The sequence below is a fragment of the Fukomys damarensis genome, unplaced genomic scaffold, assembly GCF_012274545.1.
Source record: "Fukomys damarensis isolate Sample0158 unplaced genomic scaffold, DMR_v1.0_HiC HiC_scaffold_24, whole genome shotgun sequence".
NCBI classification, from domain to species: Eukaryota; Metazoa; Chordata; class Mammalia; order Rodentia; family Bathyergidae; genus Fukomys; species Fukomys damarensis.
Window position 1 is genome coordinate 67,826,200 of NW_022900936.1, and position 17,394 is coordinate 67,843,593.

At 42.4% G+C, this 17,394-nt stretch overlaps 1 protein-coding gene across 17 annotated transcripts in view; it reads left to right on the forward strand.

Moving 5' to 3' along the window:
- The window catches only part of Kalrn (kalirin RhoGEF kinase), a 584,665-nt gene that overhangs the window by 146,999 nt on the left and 420,272 nt on the right, over window positions 1–17,394 (forward strand). For all 17 annotated transcript variants that reach the window (XM_010618178.2, XM_010618187.2, XM_010618192.2 and 14 more), the window contains exons 4-5: window positions 11,925–12,117; window positions 15,311–15,823. In XM_010618178.2, the coding sequence (XP_010616480.1) occupies window positions 11,925–12,117; window positions 15,311–15,823 (706 nt within the window). The remainder of the gene's footprint in view (window positions 1–11,924; window positions 12,118–15,310; window positions 15,824–17,394) is intronic.

Genomic DNA, 17,394 nt, shown 5'->3' on the forward strand with positions numbered 1-17,394 from the left:
TTTTTTTTTTTTTTTTTTGGTACCGGGGATTGAACAAAAGTGTTCGTGCTTAAAGCAGCATTGGAGGTGGTATATGGATGCAGATTTCCTGCTGTATGATTTTAGGTCTGAACACCACTTTATGACCACCCTTGAAAAATCTGTGTGTCAGTTGGGGGCCTGGGTCATTGCTATTTCTTACTTTATTAAATCCTATCTAGGGAGAAAAAGAGAAATGGCCACATCTCTTCTTCCAGCATTTCTTTTAACAGCCTCATCTGGATGAAATTAACAGATTTTACAGTGCTTCTTTTTTTTTCTTTTTTTGAGACAGGGTCTCGCTATATAGTTGAGATTGACCTTGAACTCACTACATAGCCTAGGCTGGTTTCGAACTCACAGCAATCTTCCTGCCTAAGCCTCCCGAGTGCTGGGATTACAGGCATGTGCCACCACGCCTGGCCCTCCTAACAGATTTTAAAGAGGTGGAAAACACCAACCTTCCTCATTTGCCTCCACAGATGACAAGAGCTGGATTTCCTTTGACAGACTTAAGGGTCAGAACTGGCAAGGGTTGTTTTCTAAAGCTGGGAACCAATATCTTCAAAGCCTTACCCTTTAACAGTACTTACCAATGGCCACGTGTTAGAATCACCAGAGGGAACTTTAAAAAACATTGAATCCAACCTCAGACCAATTAATCAGAATCTTCCCACTTTGTAGAGGGAAGCTTTAGAGTAACACATCAGTTTGTACTGTCCTGTGTCCCCTCTGGCCCTGATATCACAATTCAAAGGTGCAAAGACAAAAGATGGATTCTTGGAGGGCCAGAGTTATAGCTCAGTTGTGCTGAACCTACCTGGCAGGCACAAGGTCCTGAGTTCGACTGCTGGTACCAAAAAACAAAACAAAACAAATCAAAACAAAAAAAAAGGTGGATTATTAAATAGGTAGAAAAGACATCAACTTTTGAGAATAAGAATAACCTGGGAGAAAGGACAGAGAATATCTTCAGTAAAACAAAACAAAAAAGACAAGACAAAATAAAAGCAAAAGCCAAACCTCTGGGTAAATTAAGGTGAGTCTTGAAAGGATTTAATAGCAGCTGAATTATATCACAGCAGAACGCCAGCTAATAATGGACGGTCCCCTTGACCCAATGGAGAAAGGTACTTGAAAAGCAAAAAGAGCCCTCTCTCCCCTGCTGTTTGGACATCAAGGCTTGAAGGGGACTTCGCAGAGCAAACATTCATTCAGAACATAAAGCTCCATAGAGTGGCTCATTTCTCCAGGAGGTGCTGCCTCATCTAGTATTCTTTTTACTACTTCTGATTATACCAATTAGAAAACTCAAAGCAGGTGCTAACCTGTCCTTAACACTTCTCTTCAACACCTGCTGATTTCTGGTTGTTTAAGAAAGTGGGTGTGGCCTGCTTCAGAGCAGTCAACAGGGAACTGCCAACACTGTTAGAATAGGAATGAAGAGCAGAAGCAGGGTATGGCAGATCAGGAGATCTACAGCCAGAGACTGCATCTGAGAATATTTCCAAATTCCAACACAGGTGGGTCAATGGAATAATTTTCTGATACTGTCAAGGACCCTTTCTTTCTTCTCCAGTTCTGACCTGAGAATTCCCTCCTGGAAGATTAAGGGAGCTTGGGTACAGCACAATGATGGGGTGAAGCATGAAGCAGATAACTTCTTCATGGTCTCTTCTGGTGATGGACAGTCGCCAGGTATTAGAGTCTGTCCACGAGGTTGGGGGTGTGGCTTACTTGTGCTTACCTACAAGGCCCTGGGTTTGATCCCTAACACTACAAGACAAAAAAAAAAGTCCAGGAGCCATGAGTATGGCTTGCCCATGTATGCCTGCCTGCACTGGTTCATCCTGCCTGCAACAGTGGGACCAGTGTTGTGGCATAGCTAGCCCTTGTTAAATTGGAAGTCCTTAACTCCATTTCTCTTTCCTCTCTGACACCCACTCCTTGGTGATCCATCTAGTGAATTTGTCACTATCCCTGGGCAATTCAGTAATAAGATCTGATTTTAAGGTTAATTCTGCTCCACCCTGATCCAGACATGGGGCATTCCTGAGCTTCCACACTAGGATTCTAACACACCATACTGCTGACAGAATGCTCCTTGTTCCTAAATTGGGAGCCTTAGTACTCACACAGGGTATGCTGGCCATCCAAACCAGATTATTAAATGCCCACTTCTTTAAGTGAGAGTTTTTCTTCCTTTCAGAGTGCTCCTGGTTTAATAAAAAGCCCAGGGAAGGCAGTGAACATCTGGATGTCCAGCCAAAGTGGCCAAGACATCCATCAAATGAGGTGACCTTGCCGGGGATTTAGCTCAGTTGTTCTAGCACCTGCCTCGCAAGTGCAACGGCCCGGGTTCAATGCTCAATACCAAAAGTATAAATAAATAAATAAATAAATAGTAAAAAGCTTTTTAAAAATAAGCAGGTCTGTTCTCTTCTCTGGAATGTTCTATGCTCAGCTCCAGCATGAAGGAACTAATAAGCATAAGCATGAAGTTTCTTCCAAGCTGAATGTTCTGTGCTTGTAAGAATGCAAATTGACAAAAGGGCTTTCATGCCCAAATCCTGGAGTCAAACAGACCTCCGTTCAGCTTCTCATTTTATCCTTTGTGGTGACATTAAGCAGGTTATTCAGCTTTTTCTGATCCTCATTTTTCTTAACTATAAGGAAGGATAATAACGAGCTCTACCTGAGAGTTTCATGTGGGAGATAAATAAGATGTTGCTATATAAAGTGCTTACCATACATAGAGCCACAGGTGCTCAGTAAAAGTAAACTTTTATCATTAGCATATAAATAGGTTCTATTTTTTACCCAACCACCTGCTCCAAGTTTTAATGGTTTGGCTCTCATCTGATGTCTTTCCTGCCTGAGGTTTCCAGGTCCTTGAGAGTTAGAGCTCTGGACCAGGTGTGGCTGCTCATTTCCTGCTTCTTACTGAACTTCACTATTTCTGCTTCCATCTAGTGGAGGAGCAGCCAGCACATGGGCTCTCTCCAGCCTTTGCACAGGCTGTTCCCTCTGTCTGAGTCCTTTCAGTGTCTTCTTAGTTCCTTCTCAAAGTTTAGGTCTCTGCTTAGGTGCCATCTCAAATGACCTGTGCTCATCATGTGACAAATCATGACGTCATAATTTGCTTTTATTTTGTTAAGCTACTGTGTTGTGTCCATCTCTTTCCTCTAGAATGTAACCTTCATGTTTCTGTCTTGTCCACATTTATTCCCCAGCAAGTAGTAGTGGGCCAGCCACAAACTCAGTGTTCAATAAACATTTTGGATGAATAAATGAATGAATTAATGGATAATATGTGACACTGGATTATGTATGAAGCACTTTCCTAACTAAGTTGTCCTTTTGAGGCCATAAAAGCTGTGTAAGGATACGGACATTGATCAACTAGAGCCTGGCCATAGTTACCCACATATCATAACTGCTTCACCAGGAAAGCACAGGGTTATGGCAGTGAATGAAAAGAGCTCTTGTCCCAGTGGCAGGGGCTGGTGGTTGTAAGTGGATAGTGGGTAGGAGGGAATATATCAGTAAGCAGAGACATCTTGGATAAAGGCATATTAGTTGAACTTTCAAATGTGATTAGAATTTACCTAGGCAAAAATGAATTTGGGATGGAAAACACAAAGGCATACAAAGATGAGAGGGCAAAGTTTAATTTTAAAAATGAAACTAATAAGGGGACTAAGAGAAGCATGAAGAATAATAGTGTGTTGTCTGTTTCAGCAAGGGGATGATCATTCTGACCGAGGAGATCATGGAAGAAGAAAAGGTGGCATTAGGATCCAAACTCTTGGTCAGATGATAAGGAAAATGTTCAGCTGTTCAACAGTGTGGCCAGGATAGAATCCAGGGCAGTGGCCTAGGTTTTACTTGGGCAGGGGGCACGGAGGGATGGGAGCAAGTGGTGCTTGGCTCCCTGAAACCAGAGACCCAGGGTGAAGCTCTGGCCTGGGGTTGTCACTGACAGGTGCTCAGTCCTGCTGTCCAGGTCCCACAGCTACTGTGGCTTGAGGCACTGGCACTCTAGCCACTATTCTGCAGGCTAAGGCCACTGAATCTTCTAAGGTGTGAAAAGATAGGTAAATCCAAAGGCTAAAAGATAGATTATATTAGAGTGAATGAGCAGGGAATGGGTTGCAGAGGAGTGGGTTTAAGCCTTGCCAGAGATAAGAGAAACCATTACAGTAGCATTTGTATCTGATGAAAACACTTTTGGGGATTAGGATCAGTAGTAGGCTGCTGCAATGTGATCTCTGCTAAGCATGTGTGTCTACCATGAGCTAAAGGTTCAGCTTTCATGTGACTGTTTGTCACCTACCTGTTGTGAGGCCCTCCACACCTGGGTCTGTCAGACCTGAGCCAGCCTTCACATAATTCACAGCCCAGTCAGTCAAGAGGGGACTTGGGCATCAGCAGTGCACAGGACCTAAAGTACCCCTAGAGAGACACTTGTTACTTGCCCAGAAGTTTGAGATGAAGCTGTCAGCCTGAGTATATGATGAGCAGCAACTCTACAGTGATTTCATGGCGATTTAGAAGTAAAGTGGGAAGCCTAGGAAAGCACATCTTAAGCAGTGCCTGATGGAGCAGTCAGCTACGTTGGAGTGGGCAGCTGCCAGCTCTTCGTGGAGCTCCTCTTTAGGCCTAGCATGGAGGAGCTCAGTCCTTGCATAAAGAACCAAAAACATATAGCGGCAGAAATCCTGCCAAGCCCATGCTGGCATAAGTGCTCTTCTCCCATTTATGAGGCCATGAATGTAAAGAGAAATTCAGTAACATTTTCCTCAGTTTCCTGGCTGGTGTCTTTGTTGGTTCACCTTGTAAATATTGTTCTTAGTATATTTCATGGTCCTCTCTGATAGTGTTGTGTGTTGCCTGCCACTCATCAGGGAGTGTTCTAAATATAGTATCTGATTAAAGCAACCTAAGTCCTTATCATTAAACTCTCACAAGCTACACCTAAGAGAAAAAAAATGTCTTTGGGTCACTAGGGAGACTGCAGGGCTTCATCCCAGAAAATTCTTCATCGGAATATTTGCAAAGTGTCCCCCAAGTCAGCATTTTAACATAAACATCCTAAGTGATAATGAAAGCTCCTGAAGTTTGAGAAGCATTGGCATAAGGTGGTGAAAATGCCTTTTCAAGCACATGCTTGCTGAGTGAAAACAGCCCCAGTGACATTTAATGAACAAAAGAGTAAATGGTCTAGAATTGAGAACAAGAAACAGCTGATCAATCATCCAGTCATTTGGTGTATACATTTATGACTTCTAGGCTTGAGAGCCCCCCACCGAGAGTCTATGAAACAGTTCTCAGCTCAGTTTTGGGGAACAGTGATTTATCACATAGGGTAAGAAGCTGGCTACAGGGGTGCCAAGCACCAGCAGGGAAACAGTGGGGTGGGTAGGAGCGGGGAAGGGAGCAGGGGCCACCTTTTCCCTCTCAGAGAAGAGATGAGCAATATGGAGGGGCCGCTCTCTCTCTCCCTTTCTAAAGGCCTGCTGCTCCAAGTGCTGCTGCTTCTGCTCCTGTCCTCAGCATGCACAATGCAAAATCTTGTCTCTGAAAATCTGATTTGGGCTAATAAATGTCTTTCAAAAGGTAAATCATCTAAAGGGAAAGGAAGACTACCTGATAGCTATGTGTATCAGTGTAACTTGGTTGGCTGACACTGCCCCACCTCTGAGCATTCCAAGCAAGGGGAGAGGAGGACTAAGAGTGGGAGCTTTGAGAAGGGGGCAGGCTGGGGAGCTGTGTGGGGTTCCTGGGAGTGTGGGAGGGGACGAGGGGCTGGGAATGCAGTGCAAGCAACTGCTGCTGTCTTTGACCTTTCCTCCAATTATCCCAGAGATCAACTAGGATGATTTTGTCCCACTCCAGCATTAATTCCAGCCCAGCCTGCATTGAAAGCTGCCCTGACCCCTGGGACCACGGCCTCTTAGATGCTAAACATTGTGACTGCTGTCATGACCTACCTCTGCAGCATTTGACACTGGCTGCTGCTGGAAAGCTTCTTCCTGTTCAGCATCACTACTCTCCTGGTTCTCTCTAATCTCAGAAGATGGCTTATTTCCTCTTATTTGTTTCTGTTGTATGCTCTTACCTACTTCTGGACGTAATAGCCCTCACTCATTCATGGATTGATTTATTCAGAAAGGGCCAGGCACTGTATGACTCTCAAATCAAGATTTCTAGCCTACTTTTGTATTTCCAGATCATATATCAAATTGCCTTCAGAAATTCATATATGCATGAAATATATCCTTATAGTTAAATAATTATTTCTAACATATAATAAAAGTAATTGTCTCAGGCTCTGTGTTTTGAGATAGGGATTTGGGAGCAGATAATTTATTAAGAGCATGCTATCCAGGAAAAACTAGTAAGAGAATGTGAGAAGCAGAGTGGGAAGGGGAAGGACCAAGCAAGGATGTGATCTCAGAAAGTCCAGCTGTAGCCTCACTGGGTACTGGACAGGCCCTGAACAAATCCCATACTTCAGAGTCGCTCTGCTCTGAGAAGGGCCCAGGCTTCAGCACACCTGTGTCAGAGAGGCATTGGACAGCCCTGGGGTGGGGCCATCACTGCCCAGTTTTCTGGTCTCTGGACAGGTCTCCAGAGAGTATGGCAGGCACAAGCTGATGGCTACAGCACTCAAGGAGCTGGAGGATGGGCTCTGTGGCCAAGGAAAGGGCCCTGGAAGAGCCTTGCTGTTCTGAGTGGCCCTCTCAAGACCCTGATATTGACCACTGTGTCCATTCTCCTGCTTCATGAGTGCTGCAACATAGAGAGGTAAAAGCAACTTGCCCAGGGTCCACAATATGTCTTTGGTGGATCTGGGACTCAGGCCTAGGATGTTGGATTCTAGTTTCTATATCCTTAATTGCTGCCTCTTTTTCTTCAATGTAGTGAGTCTTCCTATGCATCAGGCACTGAATAACACTGGGATCCAACAGTGAAATGAACACAAAAATCCCTGCCCTTGTTGAGGTTACTTTCTAGTGAAGAAGGAAATATATTATCCAGATGGCTATAAGTACTAAGTGAAGAAATAAATCAGGGAATGGGGTAGGAAATGTCTGACAACAGTTGTAGTTTTTAATAGGGTGGCCGTTACAGGAGGACTTTATTGAAAAGTAATTTTAGCAAGGATTCAGAGGAGGTGGCTTCTCTTCTCTACTCTCACCACTCCTTTGGAATGACTCCAGTCAATTCTCTGCATACCAGGAGGGCGATCTTCCCAAATCACCTGATCACGCTCCATCCCTGAATGTAAAATATCCTTCCATAGTACCTCATGACCTGTAGGATAATCTGACACTCCTGCCTCAGCATATCAGCACATCCTGATATGAAACTGGCTTTCACTCTGGCTTCTCTGATCAGGCCTGATTCTAACATTGTAGAGCCAGCGGCAGGAGAGTAAATGGAAGCCCACAAACCTTTCCTCTCAATATTTAAAAGTAATGGACTGGGGCTGGGGATTTGGCTCAGTGGTTCTGCTGCCTGTCTCAGCAAGCACAAGGGCCTGAGTTCGATCCCTGAACCCCCCCCCCAAGTAATGGACTAAGCTAACAAACTGAAAAACAAACAAACAAACATGTTTTGTCCTACCTTAGTAAATCAATCTTCATAGCAACCTCAGAGACCACCTTCAAATTTAGACTTCTTGGACTCCTCTGAGTCAAAACACAGCAGCACAGAGAGACACGTCCCCAGCCTGTGCTCTCACCTGCCTTCTCTATCATTCTCCCATTCTGTCCTCCATAGCAGGGGGATGCATGTGGATACCTTAGCTTGTACATTCCTGTTCTAGCCAGATCATTGCAAATAGCAGCCTTCTGCCACCAATGGACCTAGGTGTACGCATTGTGATGGTGCCCTGGGGGGTTGGACCCTGGAAAGAGGTACCCATGAACCCAAGAAATAGGCTAAGGGCCCTTTGGGCAAAGAGTTTTAAGATTTCAAGTCCTAGGAGGAGAGGGTGTGTGTCTGTGTGTGTGTGTGTGTATGTGTGTACATGCACACATGTGCACTTGGCCTCCATTTGGGCAAGTCTCCTTGGCCCCTGGGGGAATAGTGCAGGAGGAATGACAAAGCTCAGAAGAGGGTCTTCTAATGCACTCAGAACATCACTACTGTCACCTATTTACACACATGCTTGAACCAAAATGAAATACTTTATCAATTTTCCATGTTATTCTACTTCTAGGTTTTGTGATTTTGCATTGACTGTAGACTGAAGGTCATCCACTGGGACTCCAGACCTAGTTTCCTTCATCCTTTGTGAGCTCCCTAAGCCTCTCATTGCTGACCCCTGACTCCTGTCCCCAAACACATGGACACCCACACATAGTGTCATTGTGATGGGTGCAACATGATATAGGCCCTGAGTATAACCTTAGGAATCCACAGTCCCAGCTTTGAATATTGCTTCTTCTTAGCCCACTTGCTATGCATATGGCATTAGGCAAATGTTGAGCTTCAATTTTATCTTCTCTTACACTGAGATAACTTAGTTTGTAAGGTAACTATGAGAATAAAATAAAATAAAGTGTTTGTAGATGGGGAGGGGAGGAGGGGGTGAAGGGAGGGCAGAGGTAAGGGGAAAAAAATGAGAATCAAGACTTGCCATGTAAAGGTACATGATCCCAACAATGAATGTAACTGTACTGTATCCCTAAATGTACCAATAAACTCAATAAAAAAAAAATAATGAAATAATGTATAGCAAGTGCCACCCACAGTCCCTGGCAAAAAATAAATGTGTGGCAAAGCATTCCTTCCCCTCTCCCCAGCTATGCCCTCTTCTTGACACCAGATACACAAAGCACCTTGGGAGATTAGGCTGTTTTCACAGAAAAATGGCAATTAGATTAGTCCTCAGCATTCAACCCTTGTTTCTTCCTCTCCCAAGTTAGCGCTTCCTGAAGAATTTTAGTACCTGATTTCTACTTTCACTTGTCAGAAATCGTTAGTTAATAGTGTGTAACCTACTGCTGACCCCCACATTTAGATGATGAGGTAGTCAACTTCCAGGCCTAGTAACAGCACTCAGTATTTGTTGTTAGGGCCACAGATTTCTTGTGTCAGCGTAATTATGACAACAGGGATGGAGCCTGAGAAACAGGAAAAATGAGTAAGACTATTATCTCTAAGGAATGCAAGTCCCATGGTTACTTTACAGTTCATGATATACTGGCAATGCACAAATTTTGGTCAAGCTAAACTACACTACATTCAGTGAGAAAAGACATTAAACACCACTGGAAAAATCGATAAATATACTGACTTACGGGAGCAATATTTATGAACCAATGACCAATAGCTGGTAAACAAATTTAAACGAAATAGTTATTTTTCATGGAAATAGGCAAAGAATTTAAAAATTCAGTGATGTGTGCTGATGAGGTGTCTCAGCTACATTTTGCATCACTGAGACACCCACAATTTAAAGGAAGAGAGGTTTAATTTGACTCACATTTACAGTCCATGGTTGGCTGGCTCTCAGGCATGACAGAACAGTCTGGTGGAGGAAAGTGCTCAAGTCATGGCTGTCAGGAAGCAAAGAGAAAGAGAAAGGAGAAGATAAAACCCTTCAAAGTCACTGCATCCTAGTGATCCACCTCCAACCAGGCCCTACTTCCTGCTGAATTCATTAGTGCCTGAAACCTTGGATAAATAATCACAACTCCGTGATCCAGTCACCATCCAAAAGCCCAGCCTCTGAAGTTATGAGACCTTTGAGAGTCATCCTAAATCTAAATCATAATATGAGGATACACTAAAGGGGCTACTTTCATATAATTACCAGGGATATACAAATTGATTTTTTTGTGTGTGTGAAGCAGCAATGACATTGATTATCCAGCCATGTCAACCTGTAGCCCCCCAATTTTTTTTTTTTAGTGAAGAGGAATTATTGTGGGCCACATACAAAATATGTAGTATAATGTGTATAAGTAATATAACTTTCTTTTAAAAATATTTTTATTATAACATTTGAAAGAATGGAAAAAGGCTGGAGGTTGGACATGGTTGGAAGGGATGAGCTATGTGCAATTAAATTTAAGAGTTTCAGACAAGTTTCAGATATGACAACAAATTGTATGTTACAATGAAAAGTACAACACTATATAGTCAGAACACTGTACACACAAAAAAGATTGAAAGGATATAGGTCAGAGTGTTATAAACTCCTACCACTGGTATCTCATACAGATATTTTAATATTTTAGTTTTCCCATAGTTATCAGATATTCCTTATAATAAAGAAATTGTAGTTTAAGCAAGTTACATTACAGAGAACTTTATTTACAGGAGAACTTGGCCACTTGTGGATTCATTAAATGTCAGAGAAGAAGAGGCAGCTCCTTTCCTTTGGAGCGCAGGATTTGGGAAGAAACAAAGACTCAGCCTTTCTCCCCTGCTAGGGAGAGTTCTTCCTTCCTGAAGTTTACTGTCTAACTGGGCTCCTAAGAAGCTGCCATATGTGTGGAACACTTGCACAGACACAAAAATTTGATAATGGACACCTGAAAAAATGTTTTTGTCTCCTTTTGTAGTCTCAGTCCTCCAAAGGAGGCTTACCACTAGTGGCTGAGACTCACATGACATGCACAGTGGTTTAAACAAGTACTATGCCACGTAGGAAATAGGGAATTAAACAAAAGTCTCCAAAGAAATACTGCACCAATATTTACACAAAAAATGTGAATCAGTCAAAGTCTGCTTGAAATTATAAAATAAATGGATAGGTTAAATAAACTAAAAATAAGAGGAAAGTCTTGGAACTACCAAAACAATGACCATCTTCCAAACTGAAACTTTGTAACTATTTTGAACTTCATTGTTTTCTTTTTATGTTCAGGAGTTATAGTCAAGGATTAAGTGTTTAAGTAAGCTTTGCCTTAATAAATCATATAACCTTTTGATTCATTTAGCCTACTTATTTCTTGGTTTTCAAGATGGTCAGTCATTTTGGCCTTGACTTTAAGAGTTACTCTTCTCATCCCCAAAATCCTAAACTATGCATTTTCATGCTTGACTTTTGTAGTAGAACATGAGAAAGGGCCTTGTTTCAGTCCCATCCTTGCTCTTGCTAAAGTGGTCAGTATAACTTAGTGACCTGATTTTTAAAAGGTAACATATATTTGGAACTGTAAGAAATTCATCTTAGAGCAGGGATTTAGCTCAGTGTTGCCATACCTGCCTTACAAGTGCAAGGTCCAAAGTTTGATCCCTGGTACCAAAAAAAAAAAAAAGAAAAGAAAAAGAAACTCATCTTAAGTACAGTGGTGGTGGGTACATTATATTAGTGCTTTGTGTGCTGTCTCTAAACAGTTGAATTGGCCTATAGCTCTTTATTGGAAAGGGTTTATCTGGCCCAGTTCAGATTTAGCGGTAAGGTGTAAGGTATAAGGTCTACCTGTGTCTGTCACAGGTGTGGGTACAGGGGAAAGCAGAGTCTTGCTGAGGAATTTCTACCTCAGCTTTAAAGGGCAGTGAAATCATTGTCTTTAGAGAGTTTAAATTTGAATGGGAAAAGCATAATTTATCCAAGGAAGGAGAAAAGGAGAAAGAAACTGTCAAATACAATGGAGGATATGCAAAATATAAACTTCTTAAATACTTTGACTTTGTGGAAGGCTGAGCTGTTTGGGAAGTGCTGGAAGAGGGTAGAATGCCACAACCATTGGTCAGATTGGGTTAATCTAGAAAGGTTTTCTGAGGCTGTACCTACTGATATTGAGTTGGACCAGAAGGTAGCAGGAGACCTGGAATGAGCCTGCAAACATGGTCCAAGTTGAAGGGAATTTGGGGCTTCAGTATACTCTAAAGACACAGGTGCCAAGATTGATCATACCTGACCTCTGACCTCCCTGCAGTGAGGACGTGTGCAAACGTGGCTTCACCGTCATCATCGACATGCGAGGCTCCAAGTGGGACCTCATCAAGCCCCTCCTCAAAACGCTGCAAGAGGCCTTTCCAGCTGAGATCCATGTGGCCCTCATCATCAAGCCAGACAACTTCTGGCAGAAACAGAAGACCAACTTTGGCAGCTCCAAATTCATCTTTGAGGTGAGCCAGGACGTTTCTTCCACCTCCTTTCCCTTCCTTCCTGCTATGCACACATTTCTTACTGCCTCTTTTCCACCTACCCTACCATATGCAAGATGTTAAGGGCTGAGATTTCAAGATTCCTTGGCTACCTGGGGCTTATTCCTCTAGTTAGAGTCAGGGGAAGAATACGAAGCTCAAAAAGCCCCAAATGCACAGCATCATTAGATAATTTATATATTGGTGGTGGGAGTATTCATTGGGATAACTATTTCTCAGAGCAATTTGTAATTTGTACTGAAAGCCTTTAAGAGTTTATACCCATTGATCTAGTAATTCTTCTAGGAGAATATTCTTAACATCAAAACAGAAAACAAGTAAAAAGCTAATTAAAATCATAAGCAGATATGTATACAGAAATCTTCATAATTTTTATAAGAATGTATATATGTATATATATATATATATATAAAAGCAAATGTGTAATAAGTTATACATGCATATGTAGGTTTTACTAACTATGCATTGATTTTGGCAACATTAATACACAAATACTATGAAGTCATTTAGATCACATTTAGAAAATATCATGATATTGTTTTTTAAAGGGCAAGTTATAAAACAATATGGGCAGTATAATGTACAGTTTGTTTTTAAGTATTTAGATGGAGACAGAGACATATGAAAATGTTCACAGTGGTTCATTCAAAATGGCTGGGAAAATGGGTGATTTTTGTTTCCTTCGTGTTTTTCTATTTTCTTTCAAGAATGATATATGACTTCTACGGTCAGGGAAAACATGTTTTTTAGACCAAAATTTCCAGAGGGCATATGAATTCCTTAAGAATTTTTAATGGCAGCATGTCAAATGAAAGATTTAAGTATCTTTGTTCCAGTCAAATTTGAGCTGTTCCTGTTCTTAGAATTCTGGTCCTCATCTGTAAGGAGACAAAGTATGTGCGTGCCTGGGTGTGTGTGTGTGTGTGTGTGTGTGTGTGTATGTATGTGTGCGCATGCACGCATGCTTGCATGTGTTAGAGCCTGTGTGTTGTAAAGGCAGAGCTGCTTTAAATCTTTCAGCAGTTTCCCACTCCAGACTTTTGTGTCCCGGGGGGCGCCCCACTTGGCTGTAATTTGAGCACAGAGACCTGACCACTTGACTAAGGAAGCTCTCATTCTCTGTAAATAACCCATGAAATTTGGGTTGTTATAAAAACAGCTAACTACCACAGTCTACCAGCACCCTATGGAATGCTAGGGGTCTTGTAGGAAAATTCTTTTAGTATTTTTGGTTTATATACAGAAATGGTGACAAGTTTATACATTTATAAGCAAAAGAGACTGAAAAGAATATTTCCAATAAGTCTTGAAACCTTGGCCTCCATGTAGCTCCTCTGCACATCCCATTTCCCTGTACCTTCTTCACCCAAGTGGAGCAAGCTTGTCTCTGTCTCCTAAATCACAGTACAGGATAGATAGCTGGGAGCTTCCCCTCAGAAGAATATTTATGAAGCAATGTCTTAAAAAACGGCAACTAGAATCGCTAATGCAAACTGAGGCACCAAGGGACAGGGTGGGGTGGGGGTAGAGGCTTATTCAATACCAGTTACCTCATGAATAACTGGTGAGTATATTCATAGGGGACCACTGAGCTGAACTTGAAGGGGGAAAGTGCTCTAAAATAAGGCTTTTCAAAGTTTAATGAACACAAATCCCTTGGGGATCTTGTGAATGCAGATTGGGACTCAATAGGTCTGGGTTAGGCCCTGCTATTCTGCATTTCTGAAGTGCTTGTAGGTCTGCTGATTGTGACTGGCCCCATGGCCATGCTTTCAGTAACCAGGATCCAGATTAGCAGGTTTGTATTTCTTGCTGCACATTAAAATCCCCTGAGAAACTTTTAAAACTATCCATGTCCAAGTTATTGCCCCCAAATCATGATTTCTGGGGGTAGATTGTGTCTTCACATTCTTCCTGAAGGAAATCTGAATAGTCAAGTTTGAGAACTGTTTTCCAGAGCAGCTCTTTCCTAGGACAGTGCCTTCTTGTCTTAGGAGGGGGATGGAAGAGGAGAGAAGAGGAGATGCTCTGAGAGTATCAAGACAGAGACAGACTGCTTTTAAAGGTTCAAGTAATGATACAGCCTTTGGGTCTTTATGGCCCATACTGACTGGATAGAGTATTACTGTGTACTCAGCCTCCTGTGTCCTTTGCACAAATCAACACATTTAACCCCAGCAAGCTCTATAAGATAGTACAGCTCTATAAGATAGATAGTACAGATTGAGAATCCCTTATCTGAAGTGCCTAGGACAAGAAGTTTTTTAGATTGCAGAGGGTTTCTAAAAATAATTGGAAATATTTGCATAGGCTTATGGAAGAGTATCTCTAATCTGAAATTCAAAATCCTTCAAAATCCATTTTAGATTTCATATTTTTGAATTAGGGACAATCAGCCTGTTTCATCTCTGCTATACAGAAGAGGAGACTAAGGTTCTGAGATCTTAAGTAGCTTGCCCCAGGTCATGTGATTAATAAAAGTGCAAGGCTGGGATAGACATAGAGGAGAAGTCAAAGCCTCAGAAGGAGTAAAAGGTGTTTACTTTTGAGCTGCATGATTGTCTACACAGTCATTTGCTGGAGATGTTCTGCCTCTTAGAGATAGATATTTTCCACTCTGCTCTCCAAGAACTGGTAGACACCTTGTAGAGAATAACTAAGAGACCAGCTCCCCTCTTGCCCAGCCTCAATTCTGCTCATTGTATCATAGAAGGATGTCTGTGATGGGGCGCAGGCTGACTTCCAGTGAAATCCTTGTACTCCAAGGATTGATGATCCACATTGCTTACTGCAACCATGATATCATCTTGGCCTGCGAGTCTTGAGTCTACAGATAGAGCAAAGAGCCCTCCATGAAGGCTCTGTTTGCAGCATCTTAACCCTGTTGTGGGAGGAGGGAAAATCAGATGCAAAGCAATCTTCCCTTATATGTGACTGTTGAAGAAGTTAATGGTCTGTGGGTGATCTGTGGCTCCTGACCAGTGGGGCCCTTGATTTCCCACTCGCCTTTCCTAGGGAGGCTCCTGTCTTTCTTAGACTTATCTTGTCCTTTCTCCTTGCCTTTCCCTTTGCCTACCTATTTCTGCCTTGGTCTCACCTCCCTTTGTATCTGCCTGTGTCACTGAGTCTCCCACTCTGTGTCTGCCCCTCCCAGACGAGCATGGTGTCCGTGGAGGGCCTCACGAAGCTGGTGGATCCCTCTCAGCTGACCGAGGAGTTTGATGGCTCATTGGACTACAACCACGAGGAGTGGATTGAGCTGCGACTCTCCCTGGAGGAGTTCTTCAACAGCGCAGTGCACCTGCTCTCACGCCTTGAGGACCTGCAGGAGATGCTGGCCCGGAAGGAGTTCCCCGTGGATGTGGAGGGCTCTCGGCGGCTCATCGACGAGCACACTCAGCTCAAGAAAAAGGTGCTGAAGGCCCCTGTGGAAGAGCTGGACCGGGAAGGGCAGCGGCTCCTGCAGTGCATCCGCTGCAGTGATGGCTTCTCAGGGCGCAACTGCATCCCAGGGAGTGCTGACTTCCAGAGCCTGGTGCCTAAGATCACCAGCCTCCTGGACAAGCTACACTCCACCCGGCAACACCTGCACCAGATGTGGCACGTGCGCAAGCTCAAGCTGGATCAGTGCTTCCAACTGCGGCTCTTTGAGCAGGATGCTGAGAAGGTAGGAAGGGAACTAGCTAAGCCCATGATGCTGGCAGGTGGGGTCAAAGCATTTTAGCAGAACCAGTAGGGGTTGCTAATCCAGTTCTCTGATTAAGCACGGAGGAAGTTTTGTTGAAGACATTTTTTAAAGTGCCTATTACTTTTGCCTGGGGTGAGTTCATTTCAATCGTATATTTGGCCAGTGGTCACTGAATGTTCTTAAAGCTTGTCCTGATGTAGTATTTATTATGTGCCAGGAACTTTTCTAAACATCATGTATAAATTAACTCATTTTAATCTTTTCAGAAGTCCTAAGAAGTAGTTAAACTCTTATCCTATTTTAAAGATGAAGAAACTGAGAGGTTAACCAACCTAGGAAGTGCAGCCTGGCTATAGGGCCCGTGCTTTCACCCACTGTTAGATACTGCCTTTGCATGTGTGGTTCAGGTCTTCTAAGTAGCAAAAACAACAATGCTATTTGCAGCCACTATCACATTAATTAGTGTCTGTTGTCCTGCAATGTCTTTACTACTGATAAAGCACTTTCATATGTGGAATCTCATTTAATCTGCACAATTTTTAAGTCCCTGAGGGGCGGATGGTAGTGTCTGTATTTACACACAGAGAAACTGATACTTTGATCTCAGGTCTGCAATGGCAGAACTGATTAAGTACATTCAGTGTTTTAGTTTCAAGTCTAAAGTTTTCCTTGCCAAACTATTTTTTTAGAGTACTTTCTAACTAAGACACCATTTTCCAAGCAGTGAATTTCAAAGCTTTTCTCTTATCAGGGAAAAGTAAGATATGAGAAAGTGAAAAAGAAAATGACATCTAGTGTTTCTTTGCTAAGGACAGAAAAACACTTTCTCCAGATTCTCAAGCAAAAGAGGAAAAGACAAGTTTAACATTATTGCCCTTTGAGAAGATTAAAATGGGCTTTCTCCTCTCAGTTTTCTAAGTGTGACATATTTATATGCATACTACTGTTCTTGGACATGCCACTGTATCTCTCAGTAACCTGTAGATTTTACAAATAGCATCTGATATAATATTTTTGTGTCTTTCAAGAGTTTAAAATGAAAATATCTCTAGTCTGATAAAAAGTCTGATAAAAGTCTGATAAAAATCAAGATATAAACCTATTTATAGAATTACAATCCTAATTTCTGTATAACAACAAAAATATTTACCAAAATGTTAATAGTTTTTATTTTGGGGGGGCCAGATTTATGGCTGATTTTCTCTGTGTAAATGTTCTGTGCCTTCCAATCTTTTATAATTTATAATTCACTAGAAAATCACTATGCATTTTGAAAAAGATTTTTAAAGAATACATATCCCTGTGTACAACAAAACTTTTGGATTTTGCTTGAGCAAGATTTTGGAAGAGATATGTAGAGGACTTTCCCTGATCTTCCTCATGGCTCTTTGCCTCATGGCTTGGCAGCCTGGGTCTGACCCTGGCTCTGCCTGTGTGTGAGGGAACATTTTGGACCATAGAATCTGTGCACTACTCACCAAGTAATAGGAATCCAGAACAGGGGTCAGCTGCTCCATGAAGCCAGAGGCAGGTGCTTGGCTTCTGAGGCC